The sequence below is a fragment of the Saccostrea echinata genome, unplaced genomic scaffold (assembly GCF_033153115.1).
Source record: "Saccostrea echinata isolate AGI-Se365-2 ecotype Australia unplaced genomic scaffold, CSIRO_AGI_Sech_v1 ptg000054l, whole genome shotgun sequence".
NCBI classification, from domain to species: Eukaryota; Metazoa; Mollusca; class Bivalvia; order Ostreida; family Ostreidae; genus Saccostrea; species Saccostrea echinata.
The window spans coordinates 15915375-15941626 of NW_026889803.1; the positions used below are offsets into that span (position 1 = coordinate 15915375).

The following is a 26252-nucleotide window of genomic DNA, read 5'->3' on the forward strand; positions in this document are numbered from 1 at the left end:
ATATTGATTTTGAAGCATCCCAGTGTTGTGCTTCAAATTGGGTTAAATCATAGCCCCTTGAGGCTATGTTAATTGGGGCCTCAATGTAGAGTAAAAACTTTTCGTGAGAATAAGAGGGGGGGGGGGATCTTTTAAAAAATCCTCTGAATAACAGCAGGGCCAAAGTGACTCAGGTGAGCATTGGAGATGGACGCATAGGGTGTCGAAGTTGTCAGCATCTATTTATTATATACATGTATATTAAAGACTTTGATGTTTTTCAGCATACATGTTACTTTTTTTTTTAAATGTGTATACAATGTTTTAATGTATAGCTTTTCTGGGAAAATAGATTCCGGGAATGACACAAGAACTTATAAAATGCCACTTAATAAGTTAATATTACTATAAATGTGCTATGACATATACTGTATCACTCTTATGCACCCGTGACTTGTTTTTTAAGTAATTGGATATATTATACGGAAATGTATAATTTTTTTTGTAGAATATCATATTTCATTAAAGCTGAAATAAAACTATGTGAGAAAAGCAGAAAAGAAATGTTATAGAATCTCAATTCTGAACAAACTGTTAACACTGTAGCATAATTCTTCACTGAACAATCATATGATAAAACTTTTAAGATTTATGTATGGAAAATAAACTTTCAGATGGCAATAACTGTATCAAATCTTTATTTTTGGTTCACTGTTGACAAAGTCGGGGGTCACTTTTGGGGTGCTGCACCACGGCATTGACATTGTTATCAGAGTCCCAGAAGTGTATATGGAGCAGGCAGGTCAATCAACAGGTAAAACTACCCAGTATGTACATTTGTAAGGCAGCCCTATGGGGATCAAACGTGCATGCACTGGGATTCTATAATGCATTTTACAGATTTTGCATTAAATGCTGCATTTGAAGGAGGAGGATCATATCTTGGTACTTGTATTGTCTTACTTTGTAGTTCACTTCCATGGATAGTGCATCAAGAGATGATGCTTTTAAATACGTAGTTGTTATAAAACTGAAAATTGGAGTGGAATAGATTAAAAATCTTCTCAAGAACCACCTACTCAGAAAAGAAAACTAGTAGTTTTTATTCGAAAAACAAGAGGCTCATGGGCCACAACACTCACCTGAGTAACTATGGCTCTTCTGTTCTCTATCAGCGGACTTTTTCCCAATATATTCTTATGTGAAGTTAAGATAATATATTGTGGCCCCACCCTACCCACTACCTCACCCTACCTCTAGGTGTCATGATTTGAACAAACTTGAATCTGAACATACTTTTATACATATATGATAAACATGGTTTTGTGGTTCTTAGGAAGAAGATTTAAAAGATTTAACGTATATTCTAATGTAAAACTTAGATTGGCCATTGTGACCAGTTCCTACCCCTGTGAGTCATGATTTGAACAAATTAGAATCTACACTACCTGAAAATGCTTCACTATAAATACAAGGAATGAATGTTTTGCTGTTCTTGAGAAGAAGAATTTTAAAGATTTTTCTTAGGTATTTCTATGAAAAACTTTGAATGCCCATAGTGGTCCCACCCTACCCCAGGGGTCGTGATTTAGATAAACTTGAATCTACACTCCTTGAGGATGCTTCCATCTAAATATGACTAATCATGGCCTTGCTGTTCTTGAGAAGAAGAATTTTAAAGATTTTTCCCATGTATTCCTATGTAAAACTTTGATTGCCCATAGTGGCCCCACCCTACCCCCAGGGATCATGATTTGAAAAAAAAAAAACTGAATCTACACTACCTGAAGAAGCGTCCATATAAATTTGATTAATCATGACCTTGCTGTTCTTGAGAAGAAGAATTTTAAAGATTTTTTCTAAGTATTCCTTTGTAAAACTTCGAACAGCCAAAGTGGCCCTACCCTATGCCCAGGGGTCATGATTTGAACAAACTTGTATCTACACTACCCCAGAAAGCTTTCACATAAGTTTCATCTTTTCTGGCCCAGTGGTTCTTGAGAAGATTTTTAAATTACCCCACTTATTTTTCACTATTTCTTAATTACCTCCCTTGGAAGAGGGCATGACCCTTTATTGAACATTCATCAAACTTGAATCCCCTTTACCCAGGGATACTTTGTGCCAAGTTTGGTTGAAATTGGCCAAGTGGTTCTGGAGCAAAAGATGAAAATGTGAAAAGTTTACAAAGACAATGACAGACAACAGACAAATTTTGATCACTTTGATCCTTTGGCTCAGGTGAACTAACAAGGTATAGTTACAGCCAAATGTGGCCCATTATTTGATATAAAAATCAAACCACAGTTAAAATTGTGATAGTACATGTTTGCAGTTAAAATTTTTAAATAAAAATGTTTTAAAATCAGCACTAAATTTGATTCAAAGCATACACAGAGGCCACAAGAGGGTGCTAAAGTAAGACATTTTACAGAATTTCCTCAATTCTGATGGAGTTTTGTCAAATTTGAGATACTTTTCACTTCGGGAAATATAGAGCACAAGCTTGCCTGAGATTTTTAGCTCACCTCAACGAAGAGGATGCTTCTTGCGTGTTTCATTGTACCAATCAAGGTTTCAGATGATGCAATTTCAGCTAAAGAATGACCAGGTTAATGTTTTTGGAGCAGGTTAAAGTTTTTGGAGCAGGTTAAAGTTTTTGGAGCAGATCTTGTTTCCAAGTAACTATAAGTCCTATGTTGACCAAACTTGCATGGATGATACATCTAAGGATGCACATTACTGGACTTGCTTTGGATGCTGGATCTGACCTACATTTTCCGGATGAGTGACCATGCAGGTTAAAGTTTTTGGAGCAGGTCCATTGCCAAGAAACTATAAGGCCTATCTTAACCAAATTTGCAAGGATGATGCATCAAGGGACGAACACTCTCAAACTTGCTTCAGATGCTGGATTTGACTTGCATTTTCTGGATGAGTGACTAGTTTAAAGTTTTTAGATAAGTCCATTCCCAAGTAACTGTAAGCCCTATCAGACCAAAATTGCATAAATCTAGGGATGCACACTACTAGATTATTAGTTTAGTGTGGGACTTAACCTTACTTAAAGACAACATTCCTTGAGGTGAGCTCTGTAATCTCTGATTACCTATGTTTATACACAAGATGCATCTGATACTTGTGCATGACATATTTAAATTTGTTAGATAGGCAAGCTTGTGCTCTGTTGTCTGAAACAAAATGGGCTTTAAAATTGATGAAAATTTGCATAAAAATGAGAAAATTCTGAAATTGGCATATGTGTGACCCTTGTGTATCCCCCAACTTAAAATCAATACTCACTTTGTATTGGAGATGACCACAGGTTTTTAATGAAGAACTATTGTAATTTTCTTAGAGATACCCAAATCCAGGGGCCAAAAAGGGGTTTAAGCCTGTCTTTCCTTTGTTCAAATCATAGTCAGTTTTACATGGGAATGTATAAGATCTTTAAAAAAAAACACCCATATTTAGTCAACATAATGATATACAAGCATCCTCACAGATTCAATGTGTTCAAGAGCCTTAGACAAAGGTGGAGCCACAAGGGTCAGAAGGAGAGTTATCACGGCATTGCCAGGAAAGGAGTCAAAATTTAGCAAGGGAATATGTTTCTTCTCAAGAGCAGCTGGGTTACAATAACCTGGTATTCATTTTAAAATATACCCTGTAGTATTATGTTGTGTATTCAAAATTGTTCAAATCATAGCCCCCAGGTTCAGGGTGGGCCAAAGTAACAAGAATGTTCAATAAACTTCCACAGGAACAACAAGACTACAATTTCTAACCTTGACCTCAAACTTATTCTAAAATTAATATTGTTGAAACCATTAACTTTTAATTGATGGCTGTAATAAAAGGTTTCATTCTTCATCTGTAACTCAGGAGAGTCCTAGCCCATGCGTCTCTTTTCCTTGAAATAATTTAGATTGATCTCTCCTCTCACATTCGTAAGAGACAGTTCCCTTGAGATCCCCTTGTATTAGATAATACTTAATATGCTAACAATCATCCTACATTTAAATTTACTCCATGATCATTCCTTTTCCAGCTCAAAGAGCAAGACAAGTAATTTTTATTAGGTATTTTATTAATTTCAGTGGTGCAATAAGGACATATTTAATACAGGATTTCAACAATACTGTTTACAAACTGAAAGCCTAAATATTCTACACAAACACATACATTTTTTTTTATTTTGAAAGCATTTATACATTTTGTCTTATATCATTTGTGTGAAGAAGCCAACGAATACTTAAACTACACTTTCTCAAGTTAAATTCAAGAGCTTGAAAGATTTTCTTGTACACTACAACCAAATTACTAAATGTAGAAATACTACTTTTAAGGAAGCTCTAAACACTAATGAAAAATGCTTTTTGGGCTTTGAGAAAAATATATCATATAAAAGTGCACATACTCAGTGTATCTAGTTCATTTTCAACATAGGGTGCCTGCTTTATTTCTGCAGAAAAAATGTTCAATGACAATGAACTATTTGTGAACAGAAATCACTGTTGTTTACTTGCATTGGGAAAATTAATGGAAATAATGTATTTAATTACTTAATCTTGGTCTAACATAACATTAAGAATAACTTTAATTCATAAGAAATTGTGTCATTAACTGTAGATAGCCATTTATACTATTTTTTCTTCTAAGGGCAGATCACTCTACCTCAATAAAACTACCCTACAAATAGCGTGCAGTGTTTAGAGCTTCCTTAACTGAAGAATATCTACAACCAACGTACATTGGAATAAAAGGTTCAAACTGCTAAAATCAGTCCATTTATCAAGTTATTACTAAAAGTTTTCTCCAGAGAACTATCAAACTTAAGTATACAACCCAATCTGTTTTCAGCAATTTCTTGAATTGTTAAAGTTGACTTAATGAATGTCTAATTAAAAATAAAAACAACTCATTCATCTTTGATCTTCACATCATTTTTTAGTTTACTTTTATACACTGAATTGACAACACAAAAAAAAAACAATTACTGGTACACTTATTCATCTCAGTAACTGTCCATATTTTTATATAATTTCACGCTTATAACATGTCCCATCCTCTGACTTTATGAAAAATTTAAATAAATAAAACATCAATAGATTTTTTAGCTTGCTAGAAAGTTATACATCATGGTAAATCAATGAGTTTCAAAGTTTTTTTTTTTTTTCAATTACATGTACTACAAAACCTACTACTAGTAAAAGGCAAATCTAATAAGCATCCTCTTTTCCAATACAGTCAAACCTTGATGGGAAAAAATCAATATCAGAGGGGTCAAGATAAAGAAATTAAAATACATAAAGTGCTGGGATTTCCAACTCACTCTGACATATATCCTGTTCGGGATATTGAAGTTCAACTGTATTTTTCATGCTCTTGTGGCTTACTTGAACGCTTAACAGTACATTTATAAATATTCCTGAAAATGTCCTATAAACAACACAGTATTTAATTTGTATCATCTGAATATTTCAAACTGCACCAATTTCTTGCACCTGGAACTTATGTTCAATAAATCTATCCCTAAAGGAGGTAAAAATTCCATACAAAAAAAAAATCTTTCACAACAAAACTTAATTCCAAATCTTTGAATGTAAATGATAAGGGTTTAGAAACATTTACATGCAATGGTTTCTCTATCAGATTTGTGTAGATACTTGTAGGCTGGTTACATTTGTATTGACTCCTTTACTAATAGATGTATGCAGTGCTAGGACAGTAATTAGCAAATTGTATAGCTGAAACACAAGTTTCACATCATTATTTAATACAATCATCTGATTCATTTAAAAAGTGAATCATTTTATTTTTTCAGGCAAAAAAAAGCATAAAAAAGGTTGTACACTCAAAAAAAAATAAGATCCACAAAAAAGTGGAGCTCTTGACTTATTAAATGCATATTAATAGAAAACTGCATAAACACACTTTTATACATCGATGGCCACGGACAGAAAAAAAAACATACTTCTTGCAATAATTTTCATTTATACTTGTTAAACATGCCCCAGGAATCTTCATTCATATCTAGTATTAAGAAATTTTTCATGCTGCATAATTGTAGACTGCTAGCCTGAAGATTTCATGCATAATGAAAAAAGCTCCCCCAGCCTCTGGACGAAGCTGAAAGACATGAGAAAATCCTAATGGTTTGTCTTGATCTGCCTGTAAAAGACAATATATTTATTAGAGTAGAAAAAGACACAAAAATTACAGAATTTTTTGTTAGTTTATTTACAGGAAAAAGTAACTGTTCATTCTAGTTTCTTTTTTTTAAAGTGAGACAATGAAATTTGGCAACTATAGTTAGATGTACCATGTTGATTATTATGGTATCATATGGTACCATGGTCAGTGACTTTGCATGAGAACTATGACGCTTCAGTAACCATTTCATGATTATTTCTTATTCTTAAATAACAAATTTTGGTCATGTTGGTTCTGAAATATTTTTTTTTGTTTGTTTTTTTAATCAGAATAGAAATTTTACTTTATATTTTGAAACTGATAAAAAAAAAAACCAAATTTATTGGAAATTCATGACTACTAAATTAAAGATTAATGCATTGCAGCTGCTTTTAATGTCCTGTACTTTTCTTTTCATATACATATATTCTTAAATACCCCCACCTTTGTGCCAATAGTCTATTAAGAACTACAATTTTCCTATAACAGAGCTATAGCCTCAATGTTAGGACTTGAAATAAAGCTATCAATATGTGTAACTATACAGATTGCAGATAACATCAATGGATCGTCAAAGCTTCATATTCAAATGATTTATATTGTCTAAACATTTCAATCACTTCAAAATATCAATAATTTTATCAAACATACCTGTAATTGTCCTAAGATCATAATTAAAACTCCCCCATCCAAAGTTGGTTGACAGTCTGTTTTGGTTATCACATGTTGTACTTGCTGGAAAGGTAAGCTCTGGGGGAAAGGAAAAACAAAAAACATTTATTTTCAAATAAATTTGCAAGGAAGAACCATATACATGTACTCTCAATCTGTAGTGTTCACCAAAAGCAAACATAGGTAATCAAAGATTACGAAGCTCACCTCGACGAATGTTATCTTAAAGTAAGGCAAATTTTACATCATATTCTTTTTTTAGTTAGTGTACATCCCAAGATCAATATCCATGCAAGTGTGGTTAAAGTACGACTTATAATTACTTGGAAATAGACCTGTTCAAAAACGTTTATCCCAGGGTTGGCAAAAAGCTGGGAAATACTCCTATTTCCCAGGACGGTGGGAAATACTGGTAATTACCGGGAATTACTGGTATTTCCCAGGAAATACTGGGAAATAAGAAATAGGTACATATTTTATTCATATTGACATGTAGTACACCTTATTGGCTAAGATATCTACCTGGTATCACTGTTCCCGATTTAAAAAATTCTGGTTTCCAAGTAATTCATTTTATATACATGTAATCATAACACAGTATATTCATATACCAATCATGAGTGCTTGAGTCAGATGTAGTCTATGCAGGTCCATGAAATGAACACAAAGATCCCAATTGGGTTTTTACGTAACTAAAGAAAGATCTAAGAAAATTCTTAAATGTAGCGTATGGTATGAATATCAAATCTAAGAAGAAGCCTTTAGTTTTACTCAAGGTAATTATCTCTCAAAACAGGAGCACAAAACTGTCCAGAGCAATTTGTTAAAACAACATGATTGTTTGTAATAACTACAGTGTTTATAGAAGGATGAAAACAAGTTGTTTTTTTTTGTTCTTGGATTTATAATTAATAAACTAAATAATTTTACAAAACTGAAAAGAAACTTGAATTGAAAAACTTAAGTTTTTGTACAGCCAGGGAAATGTTTCAGAATGCTTTTGGGTATGGGACCTGGAGTATGTGATACATTCTGAATATGTTATATAGCAATTTGAGACATATTCCATATTATTCATCTTCTGTTTTTATGTTTATTTTATTTTTTAAATTTTGTATAAGATTGAATGAATTAGAGAAATAAAAAACTCTAATAACTTAGTATTTCCCAGTATTTCCCAATATTTACCAGTTTAGAGAAAATTTGTAGCATTTCCCAGGACGGGAAATACCGGTATTTACCACTGGTAATTCCCACCACTGGTATTTCCCGGCCAACCCTGGAACTTTATCCTGTTTACTTATCAAGAAAATTTTGGTCAGTTCCAACATCCAAAGTATGTCTGGAAGTTTTCATCCTTAGATGCACCATCAATGCAAGTTTAATCATAACAGGCCATAATGTAAAATAGCTACTCCAAAAAAATTATCCTGGTCACTCATCTGGAAAATGTAGGTCAGATTCAGAATCCAAAGCAAGTCTGGAAGTGACCATCTCTAGCTACATCATCCAAGGTAATTTGGTTAAAATATGGCTAAAATTCACTCTTGTAGAAAAATCTAGATCGAATCCAGCATCCGAAGCATGTTGGTTAGCGTACATCCCTAGATGCATCATCCATGCAAGTTTGGTCAAGGTAAGGCTTATAGTTACTTGGGAATGGACCTGCTCCAAAAACTTTAACCTGATCACTCATCTGGAAAATCTAGGTCAGATCCAGCATCCAAAGCAAGTGTGGTAGTGTCCATCCCTAGATGCATCATCCATGCAAGTTTGGTCCAGGTAGGGCTAATAGTTACTTGGGTATGGACCTGCTCCAAAAACTTTAACCTGGTCACTTATCTGGAAAATCTAGGTCAGATCCAGCATCCGAAGCAAGTGTGATAGTGTCCATCCCTAGATGCATCATCCATGCAAGTTTGGTCCAGGTAGGGCTTATAGTTACTTGGGAATGGACCTGCTCCAAAAACTTTAATCTGGTTACTCATCTGAAAAATCTAGGTCAGATCCAGCATCCGAAGCAAGTGTGGTAGTGTCCATCCCTAGATGCATCATCCATGCAAGTTTGGTCCAGGTAGGGCTTATAGTTACTTGGGAATGGACTTGCTCCTAAAACTTTAACCGTGACGCCGACGCTAATGCCGATGCCGGGGGTATAGCATAAGCTCATCTCGACTTCGTTGAGGCGAGCTAAAAATTAAACTTAGCTTTTCCTAACTTGCTATTTATGACTAAAACTCGTGGACAAAATATTCTCCACCCAAATGGCAAGCAAATACGAAAAACAAGCCAATAAGAATTGCCAGAAAGGAACAATTTTCATTTGTTATTAAGGTAATTAGTTATATCTGTTAAAATCATACATTTTATAAAGGCACCTTAAAAGTTTGCATTGCATCTGAGCATTTACTGGAGTCAGTATGGTGGAAAAAAGTTGGGGTGCATTCATTTGCTTATGTAATGCAATTAAATCTGATAGGGTGGGTGACATGGAGAAGACTACCTGAACATTTCTTTAATTTATTCATATTTTAAAAATTCACTTTCAATTTTCACAAAATCAAATAATATATTTCTTGGAAAGGTGAAAAGCCAGGTGAACCTACCATTACCTTGGAAACCTGTGTCACAGGACATTCATTCTCATGTAAATTCCTCAGATGCAATCAAAATAATGTTGACTTCTTATACAGATATGATTCATGCAGTTTTTAATGTTTAATAAAAATAATTCATAAAGAGTTAGGTTCACTTTATGCATAAAATGGCCCTGTAGATATACCAATTTATTGACTAACACTTTATGTTCCATTTTAAACATCAAGATATAGTAGAGACTTAGTGCTTTCATTTCCTATTAAAAATTTTCTCCTTAAAGCCAAGGTCTTGGAATACAGGCCCCATGGAATTGCAATGTTCTTGAATATTAAGGAAAACAAGTATTTGAGTACTTTCACAGAAGAGAAATAATATAAGCGCACCCTCTGATCTAAAAAATAAAACATGTTTTGTAATCCTCAGAAATTTTTCTATCATTTAATAGTTGCATATTTTAGATCAGAGGTTGCGCTCTATATTAAATATCGAAAAATAACTTTAAAAATTGGCTGTTTTTGTAGAATTTTTCAGGATATGAGGAAAATGATGCATTTCATGATGTCATAATGCATTGGCTAGCCAGAAAATTACGTCATTTTTGATAGATACGCAGTCATCAAAGGTCTAAATGATATTTAATGCATTTTCAACTAAAGCCAAGCAGTTTCAGTTTTTCTGAAATTCACAGGGCCAAAAAAGGCCCTAAGTGAACCTTGTTCTTTTCAATGACTTTAAATTTCAATCTACTGAACATCTCAGATTTCAATGTGGATCAATAAAGCATTCATTGTCAGTGGTCCAAACTGATCCCTAAATTTCAACTCTTCACTGCAAACCTAGTGCAGATCACAATGCTACTGGTTACCATGTGATCAATGAAATTAAATTAGGCCTTTGTATTATTTTTGTTCATTGTCTTGTTGTGTGAATGATTAGATATATTAAGGAGGAATGCCATACCAAAATTTTATTTACCATAAGTTTTGGGGTATATGTCGATGGGGTGTATAGGTCGAAAGGCTCATTTTCAGCCGTAATTTTTAAAAAATCCTTAGATAAGACGATTCGGAAGAAAGGACGAGGCTTTGTTTATCGATTTCTAGAGATTCTTACGTAGATACTACGTATCAGAACATGTAAACCTCTTTAACGTAACCCGTGATATTAACGTATTGAGAAAATAAACCATTATTTTTATGAGTACAGTATTTTAATAGTGTTTTATACAAACGTAGTTAAAACTTCCTTGAATTGTGATATAACGTATTTTCTCCAATTTGCCTGTTCAATGCCGTCGTAGTTTGACTCTGTCGTTAAACACATAAATACGGTAGTATGAAACAGCTATAATTAGGGAAATACCCGAAATCAAACAATAATCATTTCCATTTTAGAACATCGTGGACACATTCTTTTATTCCAACATTATTTACCGGGGTAAAAAATTAACTTCGATGACCGCCATTTTTATATTTTCTTGTCCAGGGATTTGCTAAAACACGCAAATGACTATTACATGTAACAGTGCGCAAATGAAATTAATCATATTAACATGCTATAATTTTGTAAAAATAAATTTAATTGAGAGTACATTCGCAATTTAACAGTCATCAAGAATTTCACAGTTTTGTTTGTTCAATTATGTAGAGCACTAATACCCCTGTAACGGCACGTGGATCTGTTAATCATGCCCCGCAGGTGTTTTAACCAACACAGGTGTTAACACCTTTGTGTACACAGTGTATATCCCTTTATCTGTCAGACAATTAAAATTCTATTAGAAGCCAATCTTTGTATAATTCAGTGTACCCCTTGAATACGAGGAAGCTTTCAATTCTGTCATTTAAAAAAAAAATATTTATTTTGTAAAACATAAAAAAAAAAAAAAAACCAAACTGTGAATAAAAAATAACGTATCGTGAATAAATGAATTTATAACTTCCAAAAACATATAATAGTGTATTCAAGATAAGTTCGTTTTATTATAATTAATTAAGATATAAAACAAAATAGTTATTCGAGCGGTATATTTGGTAAATAAATTTAGGAATTTACTGGCAACAATTTACTTCACGCATTTTACATTTAAATGAATATCACAAGACAATGAACAAATATTTAGGCATACTATTTCAATTAATCGTTACAAATAAATGGTAAAAAAAGATTACAATTGCGATTGTGAAAACTCTTCCGTATTTTAAATTTTGATACGGCTGCGGTTTTCTTTTTAGTAAATGATTGCGACTTCCAACTTCACAAGATGGACACAGCATGTTGTAAATATACTTTGAGACATTAATTACTAGATGATATACCAGCAATAAGTTTTTTTTGTACATCGACGGATATTTAATGGACCTTATTTTGTAAGAAATCAATGGAATAAATATTTAATTCTTTATTGTTTATTATTTTTTTCTCGGTAAAATATTTTTTTAAGATACCAAAATGGCACAGATTTGCTTTAAAATTGACGTAAATTTACTGATTTGGAGGCATTTTTCGTAAACTTGAGCATTAGATAGGTCGATTCGTTAAATAGGACGACCCCAGCGGTTCTGAGAAAAAAAGTATCGTCTTATCTTCCAAAACTTATGGTAGAAGGTCTTTAAGAATTCTTTTTTAAACTATGGTTTCAGCAATGAAAGACCAATATTAGCTTTTAATTATTTTATACGAATTTTTTTGCATTTTTTCAGAGAAAGTGAAAAAAATGTTTTATTTGCAGATAAGATGCTTAATGTTTTAAAATTTGCTACTAATAAATGCATAATATGAATGTTTAATAAAATATGTTAATAAAAGCTGGATAGACATTTTAATTTTTTAAATAAAAAATAATTTATGAAAATAAAACACATAATTTGTGAATATTTTTTAAATCTATGGTTAAAATCTTAATAAAACTAGTCACAACTAGGGAGAATATGTTAGTCAATCATATTTTAAAAAGAAATTGAAATGAAATTGAGAAATTGTAGGGAAAATAATTATTTTAATATTTTGACCAATCCCGATCAAAATTAATCTGATCCCGATCAAAATTAACACAAAATAAATAAAATAATAATTCACTTGCTTCTTTTTGTATTCACCACTGAGAAATCTATTTGATTATCAAGTTCAATTACTTTTTAACCTGTATTACACCTAAACAAACTAGTATTCTTGTAAAAATGCTATCTATTTCCAATTATTACATAATTCTGGTTGGGATCAGTTTAATTTTGATCGGGATTGGCCAAAATCAAAAAAATTATTTCTTCTAAAATTTCGCAATTTTATTTCAATTTCTTGTTAAAATATGATTGCCTAAGATATTCTCCCTAGTTGTGACTAGTATTATGAAGATTTTAACCATAGATTTAAAAAATATTTACAAATTATGTATTTTATTTTCATAAATTATTTTTTATTTAAAAAATTAAAATGTCTATCCAGCCTTTATTATCATATTTTATTAGACATTCATATCATGCATTTATTAACAGGAAATTTTTAACCCTAAAGCATCTTATTAGCAAATAAAACATTTTTTTCATTTTCTATGAAAAATAGGAAAAAAATTCTTATTAAATAATTGAGAGCTAACATTGACCTTTTAATGCTGAAACCACTACTTATCAGGGATGTCTTAAAGGTCTATAAAATACATTTTTGGTGTGGCATTCCTCCTTAAGGTGACCTTTAGTTTAAGCAATCAGATGATAGTAAATAGCATACTTGCATTTATAGTGTGTTTTGAATGGCTTATCATCAATGAAAATATAAATTACTGTACATGTACATAAATTGGCGTATTCAAAATTTAGCGCAATCACTGGGTATGGAGTTGTTGGCAAAATCATGAATTAGTGCTATACATGTCCGTACCGTATATTCTATTTATAAATGGTTTCTTGACAGTATTCATGAATTAGTGCATTGTTGTCTGTGCAAAAGCCGCTAAAATATGAAGCCCACTTTTTTAAGAACACATACAATATATTCTCAATTCTGGCCCAACTCTGATATGACCCTCAATGATTCGGTCTTCCTCGTGACATATCAATAAACAGGAAGTTAGTAGTACAGTATTTTACTGCCTTGGGCTACCTGTCATTACCTTAATTTTTTCACAAATTGCTTCTTTGCCTTGTTTTTGATCATCTTCAAATATCATTAAAGCTTCAGGCTGAAATGAAATCAAATGACATTTAAGACACTAGAACTCAAACTTTAAAAGGATAAATATATATATATATATATATATATATATATATATATATATATATATATATATATATATATATTGATGCACCTATAAACTAGTGGTAAACTAAAATCTACATAGAATATACGAAGAATAAAATTTGGCAATCATAGCGCACGCAGCGAGCGAGCTCTTACTACAAGCCTGGAAGAAGAGAAAATTCAGACTGTATAATTGATTCAAATGAATTTTTTCTGCTGTTACCTTGAGACCCATGATGCAGTGTGATTGCATCTGGCTGGTAACTTCATTAATTAATAATTTAAATTCACGAAAAAATAAACTCACTTTAATTTAATGGATATTGCTTATACAGATAGTAGATTAAACATTCTTTGTCAAAAATTGCACTTTTCAGACTTCGTTATGGAAATACAGCTAACATACGACATCATGTGACCTCACAGTCTAGACGTTCCAAATGTCTCATGCGGTTTGATGCAGATCTCAAGGCGGATCTTATCCAGTATATATACACAACTGTACTCGTCCCATTGGTCGCACCGTCAACATATTACATGTAGTTATTATGACATCAGTTACTATTTTAACAGGTTAGTTGAGAGTTTTAATAATATTTTCGTCTATTGAACCTATTTAGTAGGGGGGTTTTTTTATTACCTAAAATCACAGCCAAAAACAAGCAGTTTAACTTAGAAAATGTAGTTATTTTTCCAAATTAACCAAAAATGGACGAAACAGGCTGCTTTTAAAATATGTGTGAAAAACAAAGCAAGGTATGACTTTTATGCCTACACTTCTTATTATGGTACTTAAGTTATGATAATAAGACTGTATTCCACAAGCAAACACGACTCTATAGTCTATATGCTTGCTCACATGATAGAACTGTGACAGTTTGGCGGCCCTTTCCTCAGAATTTCCACAACTGTCGAAGGCCTGGTAGTAGGCTGTTACAAAAGCTGTTCCTATGTCTTGAAAATTCGGGTTCATTGTGTGTTGTGTTGTGCTGAAAGCACTATTTTATCTACCGAAACTTTCAGAACAATTTTGGATCTATCCTAGATGGCGCGTATAAATCCGGAAGTACGGAATTTAGACAACTAGTACACTGTAAAATTCGATATTTATGGAGTAGTGGTTCAATCGAATCACACTATTTCTTAGATCGGATAGCATAATGTTTATCAAGTTCAAAGTAATGTTAATACTCTTTGACTAATTATGACCCCTTTCGAATGAGGTTCTTCTCAGGGACCCTAATTTGATCAATCTATGTAGACAGGACTCGTTATATACATGTATTTACTACTATCATGTTTTTTTTTAGACTAACAGATTCAGCATTTTGAGGGGTTTGGGTGGGGTTATTTAACTCCTGTAGATTATATATACTTTGTATATTTACTTTTAACACCCACCCACCCCATTTCTGTCCATCCTGCACTCTCATGCAGCCCGTCTCAACGTGTCTTAGATTTTTCATCTGTATTTGTATTTGTAGTATCATTTTAATTTTGAATTTACTAGGTAGATAAATTTTGCATTTACCCCCATCCTATAAAGAACTGCGAATGCTACCTCCCTATTCCCGCCTACATTTTACACACTCATGATTCAACATGTTTGAAATATTTGCTATTTTCTCCTTTATTTCTTAAGAAAACCATTGCCGCTTATCAGTCAGTAAACAGCAATAAGCATATCACCTGTATAGAATTCTTGAGCGGTGGCTGTTCCATTAATGAAACGTACAATGGCGTACATATCAATAATACACTATTTCATCTACTTGTAAATCCTACTTCAAATGATTATTTGTACAGATATAAATATAAAAAATAAAATGTGTTTGTTTGTTAGTAAGGGAATTAAGCTATTGCAGAAAAAAATTACATAACGTACGCGCTTTACGCATTTTTTCTGCAACAGCTGGAACAGTAATTAAATTCCGTAAACTGTATTTGAAAGTATTCCTTCCAATATATCTCAAGTTTTATATATATATATATATATATATATATATATATATATATATATATATATATATATAATATAATATAATATAATATAATATAATATAATATAATATAATATAATATAATATAATATAATATAATATATTAGTAATTAGTTTGCTTTTCAATTTTACCTTATCAGAGTGGAGCTAGAAAGGGCTTGAGGGGGGTGACAAAAGGGGGTGTGCATGTGAGAAGGGAGTGGAGAAGAAATTGAGGATCGGGTGGGAGTAAGGATTAAATGGGAGGAACAAGGGTGCCTTTATTCACAAAAATTATAGCAAGAAATCGTAAATGGAAATACTGAACCTAAGGGATAAGGTACATTGGTACCTTTGATATCTTCAAAACTGACACCTATAAAAGGTAGATTACAGGTAATTCACTGAGAGAATTAAAACCAATAAATCCGACCATGCACCAATAGTTGGTAATTTTGTTAAATATTCAAGAGCATTGTTCTAAGGAGAATCCTATATTCCAAGTCTGAAATCCAAACTTCTGTTTGGCATCATACAGTTGTTTCCTTATATAAATTTTACTATTTACAGTTCTATACAGTGCAAATGACTTTTGAATATCAATAATATCTTCCATCATAAGAGGTGTTCGCTTCATGATCGGGAGATCCGGGTTCGATTCTCGTTCGCAGCGCCGCGCCAACATAGGTACTGGTAGTGACTGTTCCTTCGCCAATCGCCCGGCATTGAAAGTGAAAGTTACGGGTATTTCGGGCGAGACCTTAAAAACCGAGGTCCCTTGTCACGGAAGGCGTTGGCTGGATACAGAACCCCCCACTGCTCAATGGCCCCGAGTATCGAGTACAGGTAGAATTTGAAGCCCTTCGCCGGTATAAATGATGACGTCTCTATCATGAGTGAGGAATTCTCGAATGGGACGTAAAACAACATACAATCAATCATAACCTTTTTCACTAGATTCCTAAACGTATGCGAGGAATTAATCATCGAATAATTTCGCTTTTATTTTAATGGTGCCGAAATCAATGTCTCTTGATCAACCGTCCACTCGCGAATTATTGTTCTCGCGATTTGACGTTAAAGAGCCATTTCGCTATAATAAGTACTAGCGAAAAATAAGGAATCAACAGTATCTACAGCAATTATTGATAGCACTAAAATACGTACTCACACAAATGTACTTAAAATGATTTATTTTTTTACCACATTTAATTGAAAAACCCATTTTACGAAAAATATTGCACCTTTATTTAACATATTTTATACTGAATAAAAATTTCAATCAACATTCATCACATTTAGTTGGAGGAGGGGGGAGGGGGTCATTATAAAAATGTGAATTTTTAGTTAATGTTTGCTGAACATCGAATGTTTAATCTCGCCCCTAATCAACATTATACTCTGATCATTGAGAATAATTTATGAAATCATCGAGGCAAAATTTTAACCTGAAAATAATTTCTTAACAAATTGGCGTCACTCGACTTCATATATAACGTTTGATATCACCATATCGCCTACAGATAAATTCATTTTGAAATCATGTGAAGAAAGTGAAAAAAAAATCATTTTGTGATGTTATATCAATAAAAATGAGCTACAAATAACTACTAGTATTTAAAACACTTTCAATAACCTATACTTCTTTTGTTTATTAATAAAAAGTAATTTCAAACACCAAATAAGATAAAGTCTCATATAATATGCACTTGTAATTATGGATGTCGGACTACAAAAACATTTGGGGCTCTTGACAAACCCAGACACCCACCCCACTCAACTATTTAAATTTAGTTTTTATCCGACATCGATCCTTCGATCTCATCTCATCATTAGCCTTTTAAGGAAAGAAAATTTTAATCATTCCGCATAAGTAAGTTGTCTTTTATCATGGAAATTAGGCTAAAATTGAGCTCACAATGTGTTTTTATACAAGAGGCCCAAGGGCCTTAACGGTCACCTGAGTACAAAACAACAATTTAGAGGATCCATAAACTGAAAAATGAAGCTTTGTTGCCCAAAAGCAAGAAAAATAGTATGATTAGCATCAACAAAATAATTGGTCTAGTATCTATCTGCCTATCTGACTTTCCAAGTCATTAAATCTATGAAAGTACATTTTCATTATACAATAAATTATCTTGCATAATTCTCTTATTCTATTAAGCTTTCAAATACATTATTTACATTGATTAATTATCAAAGGTGAATGGCAAAGGGGAATAACTTTGCTCAGCAGAATACAAGTTAATAGAGCCCTGGCCAGGACTAGAACACTTGACTAAATGGTCCAGGTGTTCAAAAATCTGGTAAAAATACCCTTGCATATTAAAACTTTTACTCTGTTTGCCTTGAACATCCCCAGAAGCATAGATGATTTTCAAAGAAATGCATTTTCACCATAAAATTAAATAAATAAAGCCCCATCCTTACCCAGAACATCTGACCCATTGGCCACGAACTCACAATTCTGGAAGAAGCACCCTTTCTCATTATAACTATACACTTGTTTCTTTACTTTATAACCAGTAGTAGAAAAAATATTTTGAAAGAAATTATGCATTTTCACTATATATAATCAATAGAGCTCTTTCCCCCTCACCAGAACCCCTGACCCAAAGGCCATGAGGCATTCTTCCTTATCATAACCATGCACTTCCTTTGTTTGAAAAATACCCAGGCGCACATAAGATTTTGAAAGAATTCATGCCAATTCCCTATCTAATCAATAAAGCCCCGCCCTAACACCAGAACCCCTTACCCAGAGGCCATTAAATTCATAATTTCTGAGGCAGCCATGCTCATCATAACTATGTACTTAGTTTATTTAATATCCAGGAGCAGAGAAGATTTTCAAAGAATTAATGCAATTTTACTATATAATCAATGGAGCCCATCCCTAACACCAGAACCCCTGACCCAAGGGCCATGAAACAATTTCTGAAAAGGCAGTCATGCTCACCATAACTATGTTCTTAGTTAGTTTATTTAATACCCAGGAGCAGAGAAAAAGATTTTCAAAGAATTAATGCAATTCTACTATATAATCAATAGAGCCCTGCCCTAACACCAGAACCCCTGACCCAAGGGCCATGAAATTCAAAATTTTGGAAGAGGCACTCTTGCTCATCATAACTATGTACTAAGTTACTTTATTTAATGCCCAGGAGCAGAGAAGATTTTCAAAGAATTAATGCATTTTAACTATATAATCAATAGAGCCCCACCCTAACACCAGAACCTCTGACCCTGGGGCCATGAAATTCACAATTTTGAAAGAGGCACTCTTATTCTTCATAACTATGTACTTAATACACAGGAGCAGAGAAAATTATTGCAATTCTACTATATAATCAATAGAGCCCTGCCCTAACACCAGAACCCCTGATCCTGGGGCCATGAAATTCAAAATTTTGAAAGAGGCACTCTTGCTCATCATAACTATATACTAAGTTAGTTTATCTAATACCCAGGAGCAGAGAAGAAGATTTTCAAAGAATTAATGCATTTTCACAATATAATCAATAGAGCCCCACCCTAACACCAGAATCCCTGACCCTGGGGCCATGAAATTCATAATTTCAGAAGAGGCACTCTTGCTCATCATAAATATGTACTAACTTAGTTCATTTAATATCCAGGAGCAGATAAGAAGATTTTCAAAGAATTAATGCATCTTCACTATATAATCAATAGAGCCCCGCCCTAACACCAGAACCCCTGACCCTGGGGCCATGAAATTCACAATTTTGGAAGAGGCACTCTTGCTCATCATAACTAAGTACTAAATTAGTTCATTTAATAACCAGGAGCAGATAAGAAGATTTTCAAAGAATTAATGCATTTTAACAATATAATCAATAGAGACCCGCCCTAACACCAGAACCCCTGACCCAAGGGCCATGAAATTCACAATTTTGGAAGAGGCACTCTTGCTCATCATAACTATGTACTAAATTAGTTCATTTAATACCCAGGAGCAGATAAGAAGATTTTCAAAGAATTAATGCATTTTAACTAATGTATATAATCAATAAAGCCCTGCCCTAACACCAGAACCCCTGACCCTGGGGCCATGAAATTCACAATTTTGGAAGAGGCACTCTTGCTCATCATAAATATGTACTAAGTTACTTTATTTCATACCCAGGAGCAGAGAAGAAGATTTTCAAAGAATTAATACATTTTCACTATATACTCAATAGAGCCCTGCCCTAACACCAGAACCCCTGACCCAGGGGCCATGAAATTCACAATTTTGAAAGAGGCACTCTTGCTCATCATAACTATATACTTAGTAAATTTATTTAATACCCAGGAGCAGAGAAGAAGATTTTCAAAGAATTAATGCATTTTCTCTATATAATCAATAGAGCCCCGCCCTAACACCAGAACCCCTGATCCTGGGGCCATGAATTTCACAATTTTGAAAGAGGCACTCTTGTTCTTCATAACTATGTACTTAGTTACTTTATTTAATACCCAGGAGCAGAGAAGAAGATTTTCAAAGAAATAATGCACTTTCCCTATATGATCTATATAGCCCCACCCTAGCACCAGAACCCCTGACCCTGGGGCCATGAATTTCACAATTTTGGTAGAGGACTCAATGCTTATTACAATGATGCCAACAGTTTGACTGCTTGATGTCCAGGAGTAAAGAAGAAGATTTTTAAAGATTGCATTATTTTTGGTGGTTTTAGCCCCACCCCTCAGGCCCCAGGGGGGCAGGGACCATGGAATTCACAATTTTTGTTCCCCTTCACCCATAGGTGCTATATGCCAAATTTGGTTGAAATTGGTTAAGCGGTTTCAGAGAAGAAGCTAAAAATGTTCAAATGTTAACACACGACGCACACCGCACGACGCACGCCGACGGACGAGAACGGATAGCAATAGGTCACCTGAGTGACTCAGGTGACCTAAAAAGAGTATTTTGAATTAGAAAAAAAGTAAAAGAAAAATGAAATTATGTCTCACTTATACCAAGTAATACCCATATACTGTATCCATATATGAATGGCTAAGTTAACTATAGTTTGGCATATTTTAGTGTTTAATTTCCTTTTTAGCTCACCTGAGGCAAAGGCTTAAAAGGGATCTTTTCTGGTTGAAGCAGGCCCGTAAACGCGGAAAATGGGGGGGGGGGGGCGCTTTCATTTTTCTGAGTATAGTACTTTGCTATAGTAAATTTTGCTTAAGTTGCTGGTTGCCCCCCTCCCCCTCTTTTTCTTGCTGCAAGGTCGAGCACTGGCAAATACCAGGATTTGCACCGAGTCTTCTACTGCTTCTAAGAGAAAACCTTTATAATTTAAATTAAATTCGAAGTACCAATCTCATTATAAAACCAAAATACTTGAAGCATAAATCAATGGGTGGACGATTTAATGACACGGGAACAAAGATTTACCCAGCTTTAAAGTTAAACTTTCAAGGGATGAACACCTTAGCAGCACAAAGTGCATGCAGTGATTAAAGCATTTCACTCTAGTGTGGGGGAGTACCCAGAGAATAGAAGTACCGTGTCGCAGTGAAGGATATTGGTACGAAAAGATATCATTCACTGCTTATTGACCACAATTGCCGAGTACAAATCTAAATCTGTATCCCTCAATAGGCAGTTAGTGGTGTTCGAGGGACATAAAGCAACCAACCAACAGACCTTAGCATCGTGTATAACCGACAATATTTTACTTTATATGTAAACGGAGGGGGGTGGGGGTAATTGAAAAATAAATGATTTTTCAGAGCGTAACTATGCTTTTACACCATGGTATGTGTTCGCCAATCATAACTACTCGGAATATACTTCGGATACCAAAGACAGGAATGTTTGTCGTGAGTGCTTAGTGCTGTATCTGTTCCCCAGTATTTAAGTTTAATCCTGGAATTGAACAAAAGCATGATTTTTTAAGGATTCAGTAAAAATTCTTGCATGTTTTGAATGACACCGGACGGACATTATCTTAATCTCACCTGTGAGGTCATGACAACGAACCAATTTTAGTGCTTAACTTTAAAAGTCTCTGACAACGGTACTGTAAAGGAACTTAACGTGTTCCTGGCCGTGTGTCTGGGCTTTTTTTATTTATATGTATTATGTACATTGTAATCATAGGCATGTATTGGGGGGACATTGCGCCTCCTTTTCCAAAGCTTATCTTCTACTGTTAATTTAGTATAATATTGATCACTGAAAGGCCAGTCTCCCTTCCACTTTCTATTACAATATAATCAAAAACTCCCATATTGATATATTTTTTAAAAAATCCTTGTTATAATTTAAACCCTCCCCCCATCCCCACGAGGTCAGGGAGAGATGAAAGATTTCAAGGTAAAGGAGGGTTTGTGGTAAATTTAAAGACATCTTAGACTGCCTTTAGTCAACAAGTTTAATTGTATGACAAAAAATATTTTATTTCAATATGAATCATAAATGAGAGACACAGCATCATGTATAACAATGGGAAAACTTTTTTTTTTTTACAATTATTGCATTACTTGTCACGCTTATGAGGAAAAACTAGAGGAAAAAAAGTCTCTAGAAAACCTTTCCCTACTACATGTGTACTTAGTTGCACAACATTAAAATGTACAAAGCAAAGTATATAAAGCATTATCAATAAATTCTTTTGTAATAAAAAAATGTGGAGAGAGCACCCAAAACAAATGAAAACTGTTACATAAAAAGATAAAAATAATTAGTACATTAAGGCCTGATGTGCAAATCAAAGAAAAAAAAAGAGAGAGAATATAGTAAGAACTCAAATTTGGTTTATTGGAATGTTTATGTTGAAACATATCAAAGGGTAATAATGAAACTAAGAGATCACTGTATTTTTTTTTTCAATAATCAGTGCAGAGAATTTTTTTTTCAAAATGTATTGGCTGGCATATCAAAAAGTTATTTATAATTTAAGAGGGCAATGAAACTTGAGCTGATGACTCTATCTTAAAAACAATCGCAGGCCTGTTGATCTTGAGGTCAATGGTTAAAAGTCAAGATTAAAAAAAATAAGTTCTTTGATGTAAAACATATCTTGGTTACACTGCCCTATAAAAATTTCAAACTTATGGGCAGTCTTACAATGTACAAACCCTCTCCTACATTAATGTACATTAATGTAAATATACAATAAGGCTCATAATTTATATGTGTTTCTAAATCAATTAAAAATGCAAATAATACATGTACATGTATCTTGGATTCAATTAACCCTATGCACAGCTTCAAAATTTACAGCTTGACTGAGGAATACAGTATACAACTTATCTATATGAATAAAATTGCCATTTAATATTTTAACCAATAGTGGATAAAATGAAAAACGAAAAGGTAATTATGCTGACTTAAATATATCAACAACATTGTCATTATCAATATCAAATTCTTATACACAGTCAGAAATAATATTGTTTTTCCGATGTTATTAAGTACTAATTAAATATTGCTTATACTGTTAAGTTGATGGAAAAGTTAATGGGTGTCTTTACACAAAGACATAAGCAGAGGAAGGGAGGGAGGCTTTTACTACATGTATATATTTCTCAAACATAAAATTAAAACTTGTGCCTGAAACGATGAATAGCTAATATATTGTATGAAAGTGAAAAAAAGTTAAAGAAAAAGGAAAGTTTTGAGACATAAAATTTATACTTTACTACCTTTGAAAATTTAAAAGAGAAGAAAATATCCCAGAATATCTAACTTGTAAAAAACTTGTATTTATATGTGCAATATAATGGCTATAATTTTTCTTGATTATCTGATTTTTGCAGTTTTTGTAAAGTTATTTAAAAATACAATATCAAAATAAATATTGCTGTCTGAAATGAACTTGACTAAAAGAAATGAAAATGAAACTGCAGAAACTTAAATCTACTGATACTGCCCTTCATAAATTTATAATTAAATAGAAAATAAAAGAATTTCAAAATATATTACAACAAGCTCCTCAAGCTAAAAACTTGAAGCTGACTTCTTTTTTCATTTCAAAAATAAGTAAAACTTTTCTAATTTCATAGATGTATGAATGTATATAATGCTGTATGAATCAATAAATATCAAAGTAAAAATGAGTTACGGGAAAAATCAAAATGAAGCAAAATTGCATTAGGGGTGAGACGTAGTCTTGGAGACATTCCCCTGCTATTTTGTTCCTCTAAATGTGAAAAGAGAAGAGACTGATCAGTCTTTTCAAGAGAAAAATAGAAAAGATAACTAGCTTTATTATAAATAAAAGATTTTTTAACAATTTAATTAAGTTTTCAAATTCATATTAACAGAAGAAAGAGAAAATTCTTCTTAACTAAAAAAAAAAAGGAAAGAGAAAAGGTACAGTATTGATATAAACAAAAAAAATGCTGCATAATAGGTAATTTATCCATTTTTCAAATTCTTACTTTACGTAAAAATTTTTTAAAAAAATATTAAATAGCAAAGTAGTATTGCTCTATGAAATGAAATGAAATTGCAAATTCAAACTTATAGCCTTTTATATGGATATAATAAATAAATATATGTTATAATAAAGTATACAATTACTTCAAACTACATGTATGTGCTTTATGAGGGAAAATTTTGCATGAACTTGACTTCTTTTTATTTAGAAAGAAAGAAAAATTCATACTATTAATCAACTTGAACGAGAGGAAGGGAACTGATCAGTTTTCTTTTCCATCACTTTGTTATAACAATGTACTCAGCACCGCCCATTGAATTCTGTGAGTTTAGCTGTTTAGTGTGTCCACCACTTCGTTAATAACAATGTACTCAGCACCATCCACTGAATTCTGTGAGTTTAAGTGTTCAGCATGTCTATCACTTTGTTAATAACAATGTACTCAGCATCATCTATTGAATTCTGTGAGTTTAAGTGTTCAGCATGTCCATCACTTTGTTAATAACAATGTACTCAGCACCATCTATTGAATTCTGTGAGTTTAAGTGTTCAGCATGTCCACCACTTTGTTAATAACAATGTACTCAGCACCATCTATTGAATTCTGTGAGTTTAAGTGTTCAGCATGTCCATCACTTTGTTAACAACAATGTACTCAGCATTGTCCACTGAATTAGTGTGTCCATCACTTGGTTAATAATAATGTACTCAGTAAAGTCCATTAAATTCTGTGAGTTTAGCTGTTCAGCGTGTCCATCACTTTGTTAATAACAATGTACTCAGTCTTGTCCATTGAATTCTGTGAGTTTAGCTGTTAAGTGTGTCCATCACTTCGTTAATAACAATGTACTCAGCACTGTCCATTAAATTCTGTAAGTTTAGCTGTTTAGTGTGTCCATCACTTTGTTTATAACAATGTACTCAGCACCGCCCATTGAATTCTGTGAATTTAGCTGTTAAGTGTGTCCATCACTTTGTTAATAACAATGTACTCAGCACTGTCCATTGAATTCTGTGAGTTTAGCTGTTCAGCTTGTCCATCACTTTGTTATAACAATGTACTCGGCACTGTTCATTGAATTCTGCGAGTTTAGCTGTTCAGCGTGTCCATCACTTTGTTAATAATAATGCACTCAGCACTGTCCATTGAATTCTGTGAGTTTAGCTGTTAAGTGTGTCCATCACTTCGTTAATAACAATGTACTCAGCACTGTCCATTGAATTCTGTGAGTTTAGCTGTTAAGTGTGTCCATCACTTTGTTAATGGCAATGCACTCAGCACTGTCCATTGAATTATGTGAGTTTAGCTGTTCAGCGTGTCCATCTCTTTGTAAATAACAATGTACTCAGCACCGTCCATTAAATTCTGTGAGTTTAGCTGTTCAGCGTGTCCATCACTTTGTTATAAGAATGTACTCAGCACTGTTCATTGAATTCTGCGAGTTTACCTGTTAAGTGTGTCCATCACTTCGTTAATAACAATGTACTCACTACTCAACACTGTCCATTGAATTCTGTAAGTTTAGGTATTTAGTGTGTCCATCACTTCGTTAATAACAATGTACTTTGGAATGCAAATTGAATTCTTTGAGTTTAGCTGTTTATAGTGTGTCCAATTTGAAAAAATGTGACAAATGGATCCTTTGTCCTGAGATTTTGGATCAGGCGATCCATCCTCTACATTCCCTATAGATAATTAGTTTCCTCTTGGCTAATTTCCTGTAAATGAAAAAAGTAAAAAAAAAAATTAAGACAATGCAAATGAATCTCTTACATTCTTTTGTATATATATTCAGTTTTTGCTATAAAGGGCTGAAAAATAGGAGATAAGTCTGCCTTGCAGACTGTAGAATTGAAGGCTAAATATTTAGTCATATTCATCAACTGTATCATAGATTAACTAAGATGGTCACCTGAGTTCTATGAATTTCTCAGACCATGATGACTAGATAAGCCCCAAACAGAACTAGAATTCTAGCACTGTGTGAAAAAAAAAATATTTGTAGAGTTCTCTGCCCTGAGAGTCATGATAAACAATATTTCGGTAGAGTTTCAAGCTCTTCCTAACCCATGCACTAAGTTTCTTCCAGATTTGCAGAGAAGATGAAAAGTTTCTAAAACTATGTGCATTTTCACTATATGACAATTTTGACCCTACCAAGGTGACAGAATCCTTCTTGAGGTTCATTAA

The 26252-nt window shown here is 33.1% G+C and overlaps 2 protein-coding genes across 2 annotated transcripts in view; one reads left to right on the top strand and one right to left on the bottom strand.

Annotated features, from left to right (window-relative positions):
- The window catches only part of LOC133171732 (twisted gastrulation protein homolog 1-A-like), a 403867-nt gene that overhangs the window by 307793 nt on the left and 69822 nt on the right, over positions 1 to 26252 (top strand). The gene's annotated exons all lie outside the window — the stretch shown is intronic.
- On the bottom strand, positions 4049 to 14742 carry LOC133171733 (uncharacterized). Its single transcript, XM_061306527.1, has 4 exons — positions 14540 to 14742; positions 13553 to 13621; positions 6826 to 6924; positions 4049 to 6153 (listed from the first exon to the last, which is right to left on the bottom strand). The coding sequence occupies exons 1-4, from the start codon at positions 14651 to 14653 to the stop codon at positions 6034 to 6036; spliced, it is 402 nt and encodes a 133-aa protein (XP_061162511.1). The 5' UTR covers positions 14654 to 14742; the 3' UTR covers positions 4049 to 6033.